This window comes from Diadema setosum, chromosome 8, assembly GCF_964275005.1.
Source record: "Diadema setosum chromosome 8, eeDiaSeto1, whole genome shotgun sequence".
In the NCBI taxonomy this organism is placed as follows: domain Eukaryota; kingdom Metazoa; phylum Echinodermata; class Echinoidea; order Diadematoida; family Diadematidae; genus Diadema; species Diadema setosum.
The window spans coordinates 35,355,183-35,371,208 of NC_092692.1; the positions used below are offsets into that span (position 1 = coordinate 35,355,183).

The following is a 16,026-nucleotide window of genomic DNA, read 5'->3' on the forward strand; positions in this document are numbered from 1 at the left end:
GGTGTCTATGGGAAATGTGTGTTGAAGCAAAATCAGCCCGTCCTCGGGGGGTTAAGTGTATTCCATGATAATAAATATCTCTGTGAATAATTACTTGGTCATGCAATGAAAACCTGAAAATGACAACGTAAACTCAAAATCGAAGAAACTTTTCTCTAATTCCACTGCCCTTCTTGGAGAACATATGAACAGACATGTATCACTCATGAAAATAACAGCTGGCATAAACACAACATATATTGTTGTTGTACAATGGACTGAATGAATGAATGGATCAAAGCACTTTGTAGTAAGCATTCATTAGACATTCCTTGGATTCATCTTTGATGTAACTGTTGACACTACTTCTTCATTTACACACACACACACACACACACACAGCTTTTCCTGCGTTGATAAGAAAATAACTTTGCTTGCATTTGTGTGACAAACAACAAACTAGACGGATAATGCTTTCATGATAAATTCACAAATTCATAGACTCGCCATTACTATGATGGCACTACAAAAAAGAACAATCACTTCTTATTCATGGCAGCATTCATATAAAAATATCTGAAACACACAAGGTAATAATGAAACCTCTCACTATACACCATTAATCACTCCAACAGAAGCAATGCAAACAAGTGTCATCATACACCCAGGTGTAAAATATGGTCAGTCCCACATACACAACTCTCTGTGCAGCCATGTCCGTTAACTCTTTATATGCCAAGGTGTTATGCCACATTATTCTGAGACAGCAACGAAGTCATGCTTTGTGAAAACATTCTGTTTTTCAAATCTACGTAACTTTTACACATTTTGGTTACCCTCGACATGTAATGAGCAAAGTTGTAGAGAAAATACGAAGCATTGTTTTGATGTAAATTGTATACTACATCTATGATGATTTTCTTTTTCAAATGACCGGTAGCTGTAATATTGTAGTGTAATTACTTCTGCACTCACTCAAGGCAGTGACAGAAAGTTAGAATTTACTTGCAAATCCAGTCGGGAACTGCACTTGATATTCAATCACCACATAAAGTACAAGCTATGTATGCAATTTACTGATGGATTGGGCTGGTTTGTACGTTTGAGCAGAATATGCAAATTTGGCATGCTGTCGACTGCGTCGGGCGTGCGAACATGGCACATAAAGAAGTTAAATAATCCCCATGTACTGCAATGTGTATGATGAGACATATCAATACATAAAACATAGAATTATGCTACATTCTTTCATTCAATATCTATGAATTTCTGATTCAATTCAGACTCAAAGTGAAGTTCACATATCCATAATTGGTTTGAGAAGGGATAATCCAAAGACATTATTACTCAGAACATTTAAGATTAAAAATGTCTCATGAATCTTCACAAATCTCTATAGAGTTCCTGCCAACAGCTTTCTATATCTCAATAGTACACACTAGGGAGATGTCAATCATTCCTTTAAACAATTTTCCTTAATTTCATTAAAGAGCTGAATGTCCTCAAATTGACCCCTCTTCTGTGTAGCAGGTTGCAATTTTTTAGGGGTAATCTTAAATATACATCCAACATGATTCATACTGCACTATGAGTTAGTCAAAATAGATAACTACACTATGAGTTAGTCAAAAGAGGATACTGCACTATGAGTTAGTCAGAAGAGGATACTGCACTATGAGTTAGTCAAGAAGATACTGCACTATGAGTTAGTCAGAAGAGGATACTGCACTATGAGTTAGTCAAAAGAGGATACTGCACTATGAGTTAGTCAGAAGAGGATACTGCACTATGAGTTAGTCAAGAGGATACTGCACTATGGAGTTAGTCAGAAGAGGATACTGCACTATGAGTTAGTCAAAAGAGATTACTGCACTATGAGTTCATCAAGAGGACACTGCATAATAAGTTTATCAAGAGAATACCGTAATATGAGTCACTCATCAAAGGAGGATACTGCACTATGAGTTTAACAGTGGAAAGACGATGACACACACACAATTTTTTTTCCATGGTATATTTTATCTCCATCACATTATGACATGATTATGAAAAAGGAAGACAAATTTAAGTAGCAGCACTGAATTTCTTAGTTTATATTTGAAGCAACTCTTAACCCGTTGAGGACGGACTGATTTTGCTACAACACGCATTTCCCATAGACACCTGCCCGAGTATACTCGGGACTCGTCCTCAACGGGTTAAGCATTTGACTTTTTGCTAGTTTGGTGAAGATACGAGAAGTGTACACAAATGACAAGTAAGTAATTTCAGCACCTTTGTAAGGCCTCTTCTGCAACATATCAAAACAGATACAAAACAGTAAACCAAGGACAACTGTACCCATATTTGCGAATTCAATTTCGGCACATTCATCTCCACTGGAAAGAAAAGAAATAGTATAGGAGTTACAATCATTTTTTTTTTTTTTTTTTTTTTTTTTTGCCTTGTGATAAACAAGGCACAACCCCGGTTAAATAAAAATAAACAAACAAAACAAAAGAGAGAGGGAAAAATACAACAGAATGAGCAAAATGTTGATACACATGTTAACAAACACTACACAACAGAAGCAAAAAGGCAATCAAACAGTACTGAGAAGATTTCACATGGAGTTGTCTGACAGCAGGGTAGTCCATGGAGATGTCACTCCATTCCCAAAGCCTTGGAATAGAGGGGCTAGGTGGCTTTCTCGCGTCCGACCACCTTGTCCAGGACAATCCTGGAAGCGGCGGCATCTTGGATGGCCAGTCCTACAAGAAAAGTGACCAGGAGAAACCAGGGACAGCTCAGCTATCAAGATATTGGACAGATGCGAAAATCAGGGTTTGCTGCACTCTGTGCATGGGTGACACAACTTTCGCTCCTGCTACAATTTCCCTGGTCTTATTTTCTCAAAGGACTACAAGGGTTAGGGTAAGGGCTGTGATAGGGTTTTAGGTTTAGTTTGATGTGAGGATTAGGGTTAGAGTTATTATTGCTGGTAGAATTCATGTTTGGTTTAGCGTCCAGATATTCCACGGGAGCAATTGACGCAAGAACAAATGTCATTGAACCCAGTGCATGTGCTTGGGGAGGGGGTGCATGCGTTTTTATGGTTGGACTGTGAAAGGTCTATACATGCAAACAAACATGAATATAATACAGTGTAATTCTTACAACCAGAAGGAGCTTTTTTGTTTTCCTAAATCCTGTTCAAACCATCTCAGACAGACTATTTCAAGTTATCATATTTTAAAATCACATTGTTGTATCTGGAGCACACAGCCACAGAAATGGCCTACAAAGTTATTGATACCAAAGATTAAATCTCTGTTTACTGAGTTGCAACTTCAATCCCAATTACATAAGCCTCCGTATGTGTGGAGTCTCTTAAAGTAGACATATCTACAAAAACATCATGAAGCAAAAGGCGTCTTCTCGATACTTTAAACAAGTTCTGGCAGCATGTCACAGATAGCATGTTCTGATTAGCCTTCTTATTTCCTACTTGATAAATCAAAATGAAAGTGAAAGGCCAAGCTTGTTTCAAAGGGTGTCTTCGTAATAACTGTATGGGACAACGGTAAAGGACCTCACTGCAAATGAAAAAATCCACAAGGGGTCGGGATGCTTACAGTTCGATGGGAAGTTGACAACTTTAACACAAGACCATATTTGAAGATATTCGCTCACCTAGCGACTTGTAGACAGTTGTCTTGTTCCTCATTGCTTCAACTTTTCCATTGATAACTTCACCAATCTCACCAAAGATCTCCACCTGGTCAACAAAGCAGAAGGAATGACACATGAAATGACAGCAAGCTTATGTCTAAAGAAATGACTGAGATAAAAGAAGGAATTTGCCAACTAATAAATAACTAATAAAACTCAATCTTCTAGTGTCATTCATTACCAAAACACTTTTTTTAGGCTCATTGTTATCTATGAGTAAATTGCAAAAATTCTTGAGGGGTGTTTCATACATAACATGAGATAAAAATGTTTCTTAATAAATCTGGAGTATTTCTACCCTTGGGCAGAAAGTATCAATGTTTCTCTAAAAAACTTTCATCATCATTTTTTAGTCTTTAAACAAGACATCAGAGAGAGAGAGAGGGAGGGAGAGAGAGAGAGAGAAAGAGAGAATGAAGAGCAATTTTGAAGTGTGGGAAAAATTCAAAAAGTCAAATAATTGTACTGCCCAGTCCAAAAGGGGTACAAGTTTGTCTATAATGCTCTATGTGTTTGTGTCTTTGTCACATTCTGACCTTGGAATGAATGACATCTCCGGATTCCTGCAGCGCCCCCGGGGTGCTGTCCGAGTACACCACAGCACTTCTCATGACCTCTGACCCCAGCTCCTGCGCCCAGGGCACACATGCACCCACACCTGTTTAATAACGACCAGGAGAGCAATATTTGTATTATATTGCATGGTACTGAATGGAATACTAGGGAATATTTAAGCCCTGGCGAGAGCAATAAATCATTTTCAAAATCAATGAAAGACAGCCATCTGCTCTGATTCAAATATTGATATCTTGTACCAATGATTTATTAATGATTCATCAATGTATATGACAGAATTCTTATGTACCACTACCACTAGTCACTGCTCTTCAACTTTAAACATGGTTCATTGCACTTCATGAATCATGGGAGGCTGTGACATTGTTCACAAAATAGCTGGTGTATATGTGACCGGCTACAACAAAAGGATCCGAAAGTCGGGGGAGGACAATTTTCTGAAAATGACATGACATTATTCATTTATTCTTCCACTTTAATTTCATACATAACATGACTCATAAAAGTACTTGGTTGCGGAGATATTGATGATTTTATTAGCGTATATCGAGTGATTTAGGAAATCAGCGTTTCGAGAAAACTGCCTTCTAAGTTTTCCTTCCGACACTATCAAGATTAAGGGAAGGCAAGGCAGTTTTCACCTCTTGACAGTAGACGGTATGCTCCTAGCAACCTCCGCGATGTTCATTCAAGCATGGCGTCAGCGGTCTACGCACGACCAATCAGTAACCAAGGTGCCACGCACTGACCAATGAGATCACCCCCTCGTTGCTGGGGGTGGAGTCTGTCTGCTGCGCTAAATCCAAATCTTCAGACACATTTCTGTTCCGTTGAAAGTCTGAAAATCATGGCCTACAAAAACGCTAATTTCTTGTTTTTCCTTTGATCATTTAGCCTCGAAATTTCGGCAGATGTTAGGCCATACATTAGACTACAAAATTATGCCCAAAATAGAAATATGATTGTTTTGACTGATTTTGATGATCTGATTTCAAACTCGATTTTCTCGGCTCCGCCGTCAGCGACTTTAGGACCCTTTTGTTGTGGCGGGTCACATATCTATATGCAATTAAGCATGCCAAATGGTAGCATCAAGCCATACATTTCTAAAGGCTTTAACAATTTATGCACTTGTACAGTAGGAATAAAAAATAATTCCTTTGTAGTTTTTACTCATATCACCAACTTGTGAAAGCAAACAACATAATCCAATGGCCAATGACTTTCCTCAATAATCTACCAGTAAATGTGGTTTTCATTGTTTTGTTTCTTGGATGCTATAATCAATTTTTCAGCAAATTTGGAGATGAAGCAGAGTTTCGCTGTACACACCAGAAACCAATAATGGAGATGAACCTTGTCTCTCAAGCCCTATTTTAACAGACCTTAGTGTGGCAACATTGCAACAACGCCTGGAGAACAAAATTCCTCGCCTCAAACAATAAAACAGCAGGAGATTCTGTGGCAACGTCCGAGCAACAACTAGTGTTTCAACAGGCAGGGTGAAAAAAAGACTATCAGAATGCTGCTGTGGGAACTCTAGTTTGAAAGGCTTTGTTAAAATTGGGATTCAGATGAAGATGGTAATGGGTGAGAGCAGAGCAACTTGCCATTAATGTGCACTCCCTCCTTCAACCAGCCAGCCTCCAGGACAGGAGTCTGGGCCGAGGTGCAGGAAGCAATCACGTCCACATCCTTGACCGCCTCTCTGGCTGTCTCGCAAGCCACGACGTCAAACTTCTCGGCAAAAGCCTTGGCCTTCTCAAACGATCTTGTCCATACCCTGATCTACACAATGAAAACACAAGCGAGCTAAGAAAAGGGCGGAGCATGCTGGAATTAGAGAAGTGTGCCTAGAATTACCAAAAGAATGACTCCGTTTAAAGAGGTCCCATGATGGATGACATGATTTGCTTTAATACAAAAAGGTGCAACAGTTTTTAGATGCTGAATAAAGCTCAATTAACCCCATCAGATTCTGAGGCATGACTATCATGTGCATTAGCAGTGGCATATTGAAACAGAGATCCAGTGAAGATGAAACTACAGCCTCACTGTTCAACCCTTCATTATTAAACATCATTGATGTCATCAACAGTGCAAGAGCATTATCCATGGTGGGAAAAGAAATCCAATTATAGATGAGAGTTAACTAAACTGAGTTTTGATCAACCCACACTGGTACACATGATCACACCAAATTAAAAAAAAAAAAAAAAAAAAAAAAAAAAATCTTCAATAAAATTTGCTTTCTCAACCAGAAGAATTGCATGAGACACGTGCAATTTTTATCAGAGAAATCAGACAAGATATATCAAAATGGATGGTGGGAGTTCTTGTTCTATGCTTTCTGCTTTGACAAATGAATAGAAAATCATTCTCTACACATCTGTCCACATCATATGGCTTAGGTAGACATATAGGTAGTCTTGATTAGACAGACAATTACTGAGCACAGAAATAAATCAATTGCTAACTAGGCCTACTCATCCTCCTCTTTATGTCATACTTCTACAGTGTACATTACAATAATTGGGGAAACAGTAAGGATCATTATATAATCATAAGCTTATCTTATGTGTGTCTTGGTGTATGATTTGATTCCTACCAATTCATCTATTCATAATACAATCATTTAGCAAGTTTGGTGTTCGAGTCCAGGGGCCCATTCGTTGAGCATTCAATCTTTCAATAATCCTTAATTCTTCTTATTGGTATCAGGTTCTTAGCAAAACTACATGCTTTTTATAACATTGCAATCTACCAAATCTCCTTTGACAACCACCCCCCCCCCCCCACACACACACCATTCTCCTCCACTGTTACATAACAACAACACAACATGCACAAAATAAAACTTATGACTGGAGAACCGACATATTTCAAGAAAGGAAATGAGTGTATTATACATTCTTAATGTTAAGAAAATAAATGTTTGAAAACATGGAAAACAGTAGAAGAATTCTCTTTCATGGACATACCTCCTTCAGCTTTAAGATATGACGCATGGCCTTCAGGTGATATTCAGCTTGACTGCCAGCCCCCAGGATAGCCAGGGTATCAGCCCCCTCTCTGGCCAAGTACTGTCAGGCACAGAAATCATATATTTCAAGGCAAAATATGACAGATATTCACCTCTTATTTTCTTGTCAAAACTGGATCTAGATATCAAAATGACGTATTACAGCTTCCTGACTCATGATCATTTCATAACATCTCATATAACCAAAATTACCATGATTCATTTTCATCAAAGAGTCAGTGTGAAGCTTTTTACAACCATTCACCTAAACTCTCTTTCAAACAAGAAAAATTAACCCAAGCTGAATCCCTGTTACTGAAACTTACAAAAGAATGCACATTTTCACCTTTTCAACAGCCTCCCACAGAAGTTGAGTTTCCGTGATGACAGTCATGACTGAGTCAGTCCAATTCTATCCACCTTACCACACATTTTATCCCAGTTACAGTCTGATTTGATACTAACCTGTTGAGGACGAGTCCTGAGTATACTCGGGCAGGTGTCTATGGGAAATGCGTTTTGTAGCAAAATTAATCCGTCCTCAACAGGTTAATATCCATAAGGTTATCTAGTGCTAAGCAACAGTATCTAAAGGTGTGTCCTCACACAAATGATGTTTACAAACAAATTAATAATGCTCCATTCCAAAACTTCAGTCAAGATGGTCTTCTCTATCAACGATTACAGTGATTTAAAAGCACAGATCACATGTTCTCCTTCCCTTTTATCAAACACTGAGGGCTCACTCACCTTGGTAGCCACTGCTGATGCTGCTGCAGTCCGCATTCCGGTCACGTGGTCTCCATCAATAATCTGAAAGGGTTACAGTTGGAGTTTTTACACAAATGCAATGCTGCTAGATGGCAGAATCAAGTATTATAAGTGAATATTGTACATTGTATTTGGGTGACACTGGACAGTCATATGTTTGTTTTAGTTTGATATGTTTGTTTAATCAAAACTTCCTAAATGCTCATTGGCTCATTCTGCTTTAATCTACTAAGACCTACCTCCACTGACCCGAAAAAGAGATCATCCTGTATTAAATCCATCAAATCCCTACTGTATCACATTGTCCTTCAAAAAGGTTTCATTCCCACACAAATGTCTGCATTTCCCAATCCAGTCCTAACCCCCTCCCCCAATACATCCAGACACATACTTTCTTTAGAATTGCTGCTGTACACACAAACCATATCATTTTAGCGATTCTAAATTCTATGCAACTAGGGACTTCTGACAATTTTGCGAGTGGTTAAATTGGCAATCGTGGTTTGTGCTTTGTTAAATTTTGCTGATAGCACTCGACTTGCAAAATTTGCAAAAATATAAACCGTATCAATATGCTGTACACAGCTGAGACATGTAGATCCTCTTTATACTGTATTAGAAAGTAATCAGAAATATAGCATCAACATTTAAACTAAGATTTTTTTTACTACATAAAATATGCAAGCAAGTTATTCTCCAAAACAAACAGGTTATGCGGGGCAATAATCTTTATTTTCATTTCATGCTCATTGCAAAATCTAGGATGGTGTATACACACACATAGCACAAATGATAAGCAAAGGCACCGAACAGGGTTCAAGGTGCAAAAGAAATGGGGTGCACCACTGTATCCACATTGGCTATATTGAAAGCAATAATCTATTTATGTAAACATATCCCTGAGCTCTGACAATGAAGTCAGCAGATTCTGATTACAAACTTGTACATTGAGAGAGTAAATGCGGTGAGTAAAATATTGCAGTCTAGAGACTTTCAAGATTACATTTTTTATAAGAGCTCTGTACACTTGGACCCTGAAGGAAGAGCTGGTATGCATTCTGCAAATTGAGTGTTGCATCATGGCAACAGTTTAGAAAGGGGGGGGGGGGGATCATCAAATAATCAATGTACACAAACACAGACAGGTCAATACACATTAAGAAACTTAAAAACAAACAAACATACTCACCGCTTTTATCATCCCAGTTTTGGAATCATTAAGAATGATGTTGGCAAGATGTGATGGGATGTTGTGCTTTTCCATGTTATTTTTAAAGTTGGAGACGATTTTGGTGGCTACAATATCATCTGCTACACTGTAGATTGGCATGACATAAACAACCCTGGAAAAGGGGGGTAAAAGAGGAAAGACCTTGCACCATATTATTTCCATCAAGAGGCACTGTTTCCTTTGCTGAAAACCACCCAAAAGCAGGTTGTCTTTACATTAGAACCAAGTGCTTTGATCTTCACTAATTTTTGATGACAAGAAGCATATTATAGAAACATCAAACCACTCAAATCAGCCTCCACTTAATAAATCAAATATGATGTGATTGCAAAATTGTGCGATACTTAATATCATTTCAAATCACAATTCTTCGATGCTGCCAAGCTGACAAAACCATTTTTCTACCTCTGCCTTAAGTTTCTGAATCACACAATTGACTCATAATTTGAGTCCAAAGTTGTCCAAAGTTGAATTTAGTAGAGATCTACCACTTTTTCAGCTCATCAGATCTCTTGATAGTGAATGGAAAATGTGCTCATAATATTAAATCAAATGCATATATTGGACTGAGATAGAAAAGACTTTAAAAAAATTACAAACAAAATCATGAAAAAGAAAATTATTTTCAATGTCAGATTTAGTAACAATATCATACACTCACTTAACAATATGGTTTACAGCATCAAACCTAATCAGCTTTATGTGATAAAGTATATGATCACTTTTTTTAAGTAAATCACCTTGCCAAGCTATAGTGTAAGTTAATATTTTAAAATGAAGTAACAGTATAAAGGGCAAAGAAAGTATATTGCTTTCATTAAAATATTAGATTTGGAATTTTAAAGTTTAAAATAGTTTCCCACAACGAAGAGTAGCACTGCTCTACTGTAGATGAGGTAAAATGATCATGCTGCATTAAATCCATTACAACTTTTTAGAGCCCCAAATTTTAATGCAACATATCTTTTTTAAAATGCCATGAAATTATAATGTAAGGTGACAAGTCAGTCCTCCCTCATTGAATAATGATCAATACAACTACAAAATACTGTACGAGCTGAAATTTTCGGGTACAGATATTTTCGCGAATAGCTGCTAAGAGAACATTTTCACATGTTGTTAATTTCGCGGTTGCGAGGTGTAACTGTGTTTATCTGTTCGCACGTTATTTTTGCGTGTTGTTATTTTCGCGGTTCAAAGGCGATCGCGAAATTCGTGAAAATAAAACCACCACGAAAATTTCAGCTCGTACAGTAATCAACTCCTAAGGATGCAATTGTAGCAGCTCAACTTTCTCTGCTTTTCTCTCCTCCACAATCTCCTTCTCTCCGCTCTGATCTCTCTGTCTTTCCCACTCTCTCTCCTCCTCTCTCCGTGGGTCATTTATCCTCCCCTCTGGTTCTCTTCAAAACAATTAAATACCGACTGCTCTTTGTGTAAAAATGCAGAGTGTATCACAATTTCACCGTCGTCACATCATCAGTGACTGGCTCCCACAACTTGGTGCAGAGCCTCTAATAAACCACCCAATCTACAATGTACGCTCGGAGCGGCTCGTTGTCTTCATTTCCTATAGTGTATCCGACCTTAATTAATTAGTGAGTAGGTGTTGTTGTGGAGTGTTTACTTGCAGACCTGCAATACGGACAAACACACACACATACAACACATCTCCCATCACTCGCTAAATTGGTGACCCCGTATTACGAACAACAACGCAGCAAATCATGACTGACACGACGTCAACTCCAACCACGCCCGAGCTTGCCTCAACAATGGCTGCCGACACTTCTGCCTCTCTGCACCTTGAGATGGATGTTGGACCTCATCTGACCCAACTTTCCTAGTCCATCTCCCCTTTCTCGGAGCCAATTTTCTGCATCTCTGTCATCTACCTTGCGACATGCACAACTCAACTTTGCATCAACGGGATTGCTCCTTTTTCTCGTCACCGGCCCGCTGCCACATCACGACATGCACTCGACCAGCCCGCGGCCACTCCCTCAATACATTCACCTAAAGGACTTTCCCTCGATCTCGTGCACGCATTTCATCGACACACCTATCGACATTTCAACCACGCTTCTCTAGTCATGAGCTACTCCCCGACTCAACTGGTTCTCTGAATCAGGTTACGCTAACTGCCGGGGAAATTCATCGCGCCCATGACGAACTGACATTTACTAGTATTCGACGATTTCGACCCCGCCACTTACGCTGGCACTTACGCTCATCTTTTGCACGTCACAACGCAGTTGATGCGACGACATCGCCCGCCAAGCCAACAGCAATCATCTTCGAACATGCCATCGCAACGAGCACGCTGCATGTTTCGTCCGCCACGATGACGCCCGCCGTCTACTTCACCCTCCTCACGACTCGACGGTTCCTTCGGCAGGCACGCACGATCGACATCCACGACCGCCTAATCGCCGCACTGACACCGACACCTGCCAGCATCAACCCGCTTTCAACCGCACGACGCCATTCAAATCACTCGAACTGTCGCTCTGACACGATCATGACGATATGATACGCCGCTCGAACTCTCGCTACGACATGATACGATACGACACGCTACGACTCGCTCAGCAACTCTTGCTTCAATATGACATCGACCGCCACAAATTCTCGATCGCCCTCCGCCTAACTTTGGCTCGACCTCGAACACATCGCGCATCGGTTTCTCCCGGCACGACTCGCTGCTGCCGCTGGCCATCTCGCGCTTGCCAACTATCAACACGACATCTCCAGGCGACTCACTGTCCTGTCGAGAGACCGTTGATATCTGACATCGACATCGACCATCCAGTCATCCCGACTCTCGTCGTCCACGTACGTCCTACTGACTACAGGTAGTCTTCGTCAACCGCGATAGCCGGACATTACCCGCGCACGTTCATCGCATGCGATAAAAAGACTCAGTCATATACAGGACATTTGTGTTGGACACTCATTTCACCGTTTGTATCATGATCACTATATCATATCTGTCAAGTAAGCATCACCTTGCACATTTCAATTATTGTACTATGATCATGCTTTAATTCTCTAAAATTATATGTTGCCTTTCGATATGCGATAACACGGTTTATAAACACTGCCTACAACGACACGCGTCACTTGCCAGTGATTATTTCTGTATCGTCATCTTGAAACGAAAACATGTAAATTGACAGAATTATTGTGTGCCAATTCCTATCGTTCATACGTTTGTTGCCTTACATGCATTTTAACTGTACACGACGCATACAGTTTGCCAAGTTCATTGCTTTGAAACGTTCAGCATAATTAACATTTGTTCCGTTCGCATTTCTCGAACCACGTTCACTTTGGCATTGTCTTGTATACGATTACATAGCGCGTTTTATGCCTTACAACGGTTCACGAAATTCAACATAACGAATGTGTGCATGTACGTTTTCCAAACCATTCAGTACAATTTATAATTTCCATGTGTGCTCTAGCCTCGCTGCATACTTTTACATTTTCTATCGTTCCCATCTCTCTCTTCCACCTTTCGAGAAGCTCACTAGGGGGGAGCTACTGTAGCAGCTCAACTTTCTCTGCTTCTCTCTCCTCCTCAATCTCCTTCTCTCCGCTCTGATCTCTCTGTCTTTCCCACTCTCTCTCCTCCTCTCTCCGTGGGTCATTTATCCTCCCCTCTGGTTCTCTTCAAAACAATTCCAAGGTAACCGCTTGACAACACTGACCACTTGCTTGTTTCACTGTCTGATACCAGAGAGGTGAGTCACCTCCTGTATATGTATAAATACCGACTGCTCTTTGTGTAAAAATGCAGAGTGTATCACAATTTCACCGTCGTCACATCATGAGCTACTTGCTCCGACAACTCGCCTCGGTGCAGAGCACCCAATAAAACCTTCCATCTACAATGTATGCCTGGAGTGCCTGATGTCTCATTTCTCTCTACAACTTTATTAGTGAGTAGGTGTTGTTGTGAAGTGTTTACTTGCAGACCTGCAATACAACTCACACACACACATCATCTATTCTCACTAAACAATTATCATTTTTTTTAAAGGATATCCATGTCAGATTTTTCTGCAAGTACAAGTAGATTGTTTGCAAGTAGAATCCACAAGACTCGTAACACTATGGCATCATCTCTATATTTGTGTAGATCATAGAATTTCTCATTTGTATGAGCTTGTGACAAATATTCACACATTTGGTGAAAGAACTTTGGCATTTCCTAAACTTTTCCCTTTTCTATATATTGTAGTTTTGAGACATGGAATATGAGAATCTTCAATAAGATTATAGGTGACATCACAATCTCCACTGTTGTTGCCATAGTTACCCCTCATGCTGTGAAATGGGCATCATCGTTCTCTGGGGGAACACGCCGCTTTGATTCTGCTCATTCCCATCCTCAGCGCACTTGTCGTTCCGTCGCGAAAACGTCGCGTGAGCCTTCTCGATGGCTGGTACGAGGTCTGCGAACGTTAGTACAGCTGCTACTTCGGCATGACCGATTATCCGTGGCATAAATGAAGCAGCCATGGCAACAGAGATTATCTGCAGTTGATCTAGACTGCTATATTTACCGTCTGCAGAAGAACAAAGAAGAAATTGCAATTATTGGCACCAGAATATTGAAAAAAGGGATGAAGTATTACACTGTAACTTACTGTAAGACACCGGTAATGTCGGCGTATTGTACATAATGATAAGAACTAACGCTGAACAGCCAGAATTAGTGCTACTACCACTAACTTTTATAGTTTCATAGGGATAGGGTCTAGATCTTTCAAGTAGATCTGCTCTCACATGTCATGTGTAACCAGAGTCTTGAATAACTAGATCAATCGAAGTTGTGCATTTATAAAGCGTAAAGGTAGGGGCCTACACATGATTTTGGGAGTTATGCATGACTTTTTAGTCTTAAAACTTTAACTAAACTGTGACCCCCCCCCCCCCCCCCCCGTGTTTGATCCAGCAAAATAACCTGTTACAGATTTATATGAGATTAGGCCTTATGATGTTGGGAAATGTAGGCCCGCTGTATGTCGTGACATCTGATGAGAGAAAGAGACTCACCTCCAGAGCTTCCGGAAGATCAAGACCAAATGCCGCAACTACGGGATCGATTACAGTTTTACATAGCATTTGGAATATAACCAGAGAGTGCTGTGCAGACACCGCCAAGTGGTCAACAGTAAATGTACACACGTGCCCAAGACACCCCCTCCTCTTATACTACCCCTGCCTGTACTACTGTACGTGATGAGATCACAGAACTCTACGCAGAGTTCTCTAGGTGGATGAGACCACGCACGCACCCCTGGATATGTATGGAGCGCCAACCTAATACTAAAGTAGGTTATATCTTCTTCTTTTTTTCAGTATTCCGTTCTCATAAAAGCATTATTATAGGGATTAATTAGTCTCTCCCTATGTACCAATGGTATGCAATATACTTTTTTATATTGTATAAGGACAAAAATAATAGTAAATTTCTATATCCATACATCGCCAACATATACTGGTAATGAAAAATTATCAAAGAAATTAGTTTTGTAGCACAGATTTTCATTTGAATTTTGTAACAATAAGCCCTATGAGTATAGGGCCTAAGGCCTAGTTGTTTGGATAGGCAATATGGGAGATTATTTCATAATGCTGGTGCCATTTTTCCAAAAGCCACCACAATCCGGCAGTAAGTATCGGACAGCAAAGAAGTCCAAACATAATATACAACATGAATTCTTCACAGACACCAGGTTGTAGGGCCTAATCATAATTTTAAAAAAAAAAATAGTATTTGATACAACAGAGACTTGTTTTATTTCACGTAACTAGTCAGATGTTGGAAATGAAATTCAAGAGGGATATTCAGCTCATACTCAGCTCCGAGACTATTATATGAGGGGAACTTTAACCCTCGTACATTATATGAATTGTTCAATCAAATAAAAACTTGAGGAAAATGGAAAAATATGTTTAAAAGTTGAATCCACATGTATGTAGAATCCTGATGGACTAAAAGTTACGGCTTCATATTTTTAAACTTCACCTGTTTTCTCAATTGCTTTCCAATCTGTTGCGCTTGGACACTGGGAAGAATTTTCCTCATTTATTACTTTAGGGTTCATTTGTTTTTTTGTTTGTTTTTCTTATTGTTTATTCTTTTCCTTTGGTATTACAATATGTAGTCGTCGTCGTTGTTTTTGCTGTTTATTTTCATTTTTGTTTTTTACAATACCAGTGAGAATGCCAGTAACTTAGGCCCTACATTGCTGGTAACTGCAATTATTTGGTAACTGCAATTAATTGGTTTCTTTGACTTTGTGTACGTATTTTTAGAGGGTCCCATACCCTACAAGCTTTGCTTTTTAAGTGGGACCCTCCATTTCCATTCTAATCTTTGTATTAGGTATATACCTTAGAAACGAAATTCTGTTGTTACTCGTGACCACTTGTACGTTTTCTTTGAAATTGTTATAAATTTGTTCTGTAAATGTATTGTATATATTTTTTCTGTTTATTCAATGGAAATGGAAATAAAATTGAATTGAATTGAATTGAATTGAATTGAATCATGAAATTGTCACTACGACTTAATACTCATCTTATCATTTGGGTAGACCTACCTAAGAACAGTAAAAAAAAATAATAATAATAACAAATAACAAATAAAACTATAGAGAAGCACTCTGAGAGCGCAGATTTCCGTCAAGCAGCTAATCCACCACTGATCTTCGATCATCTG

The 16,026-nt window shown here is 39.3% G+C and overlaps 1 protein-coding gene across 1 annotated transcript; it reads right to left on the reverse strand.

Annotated features, from left to right (window-relative positions):
* Nucleotides 1-1,162: 1,162 nt before the first annotated feature.
* LOC140231806 (ketimine reductase mu-crystallin-like) lies at nucleotides 1,163-13,817 on the reverse strand. The gene is made up of 8 exons (XM_072311959.1): nucleotides 13,615-13,817; nucleotides 9,249-9,402; nucleotides 8,039-8,101; nucleotides 7,248-7,349; nucleotides 5,877-6,054; nucleotides 4,227-4,348; nucleotides 3,652-3,736; nucleotides 1,163-2,729 (listed from the first exon to the last, which is right to left on the reverse strand). Exons 1-8 carry the CDS (start codon nucleotides 13,815-13,817, stop codon nucleotides 2,656-2,658), a joined length of 981 nt encoding a protein of 326 aa, XP_072168060.1. The 3' UTR covers nucleotides 1,163-2,655.
* Between the last annotated feature and the right edge of the window lie 2,209 nt (nucleotides 13,818-16,026).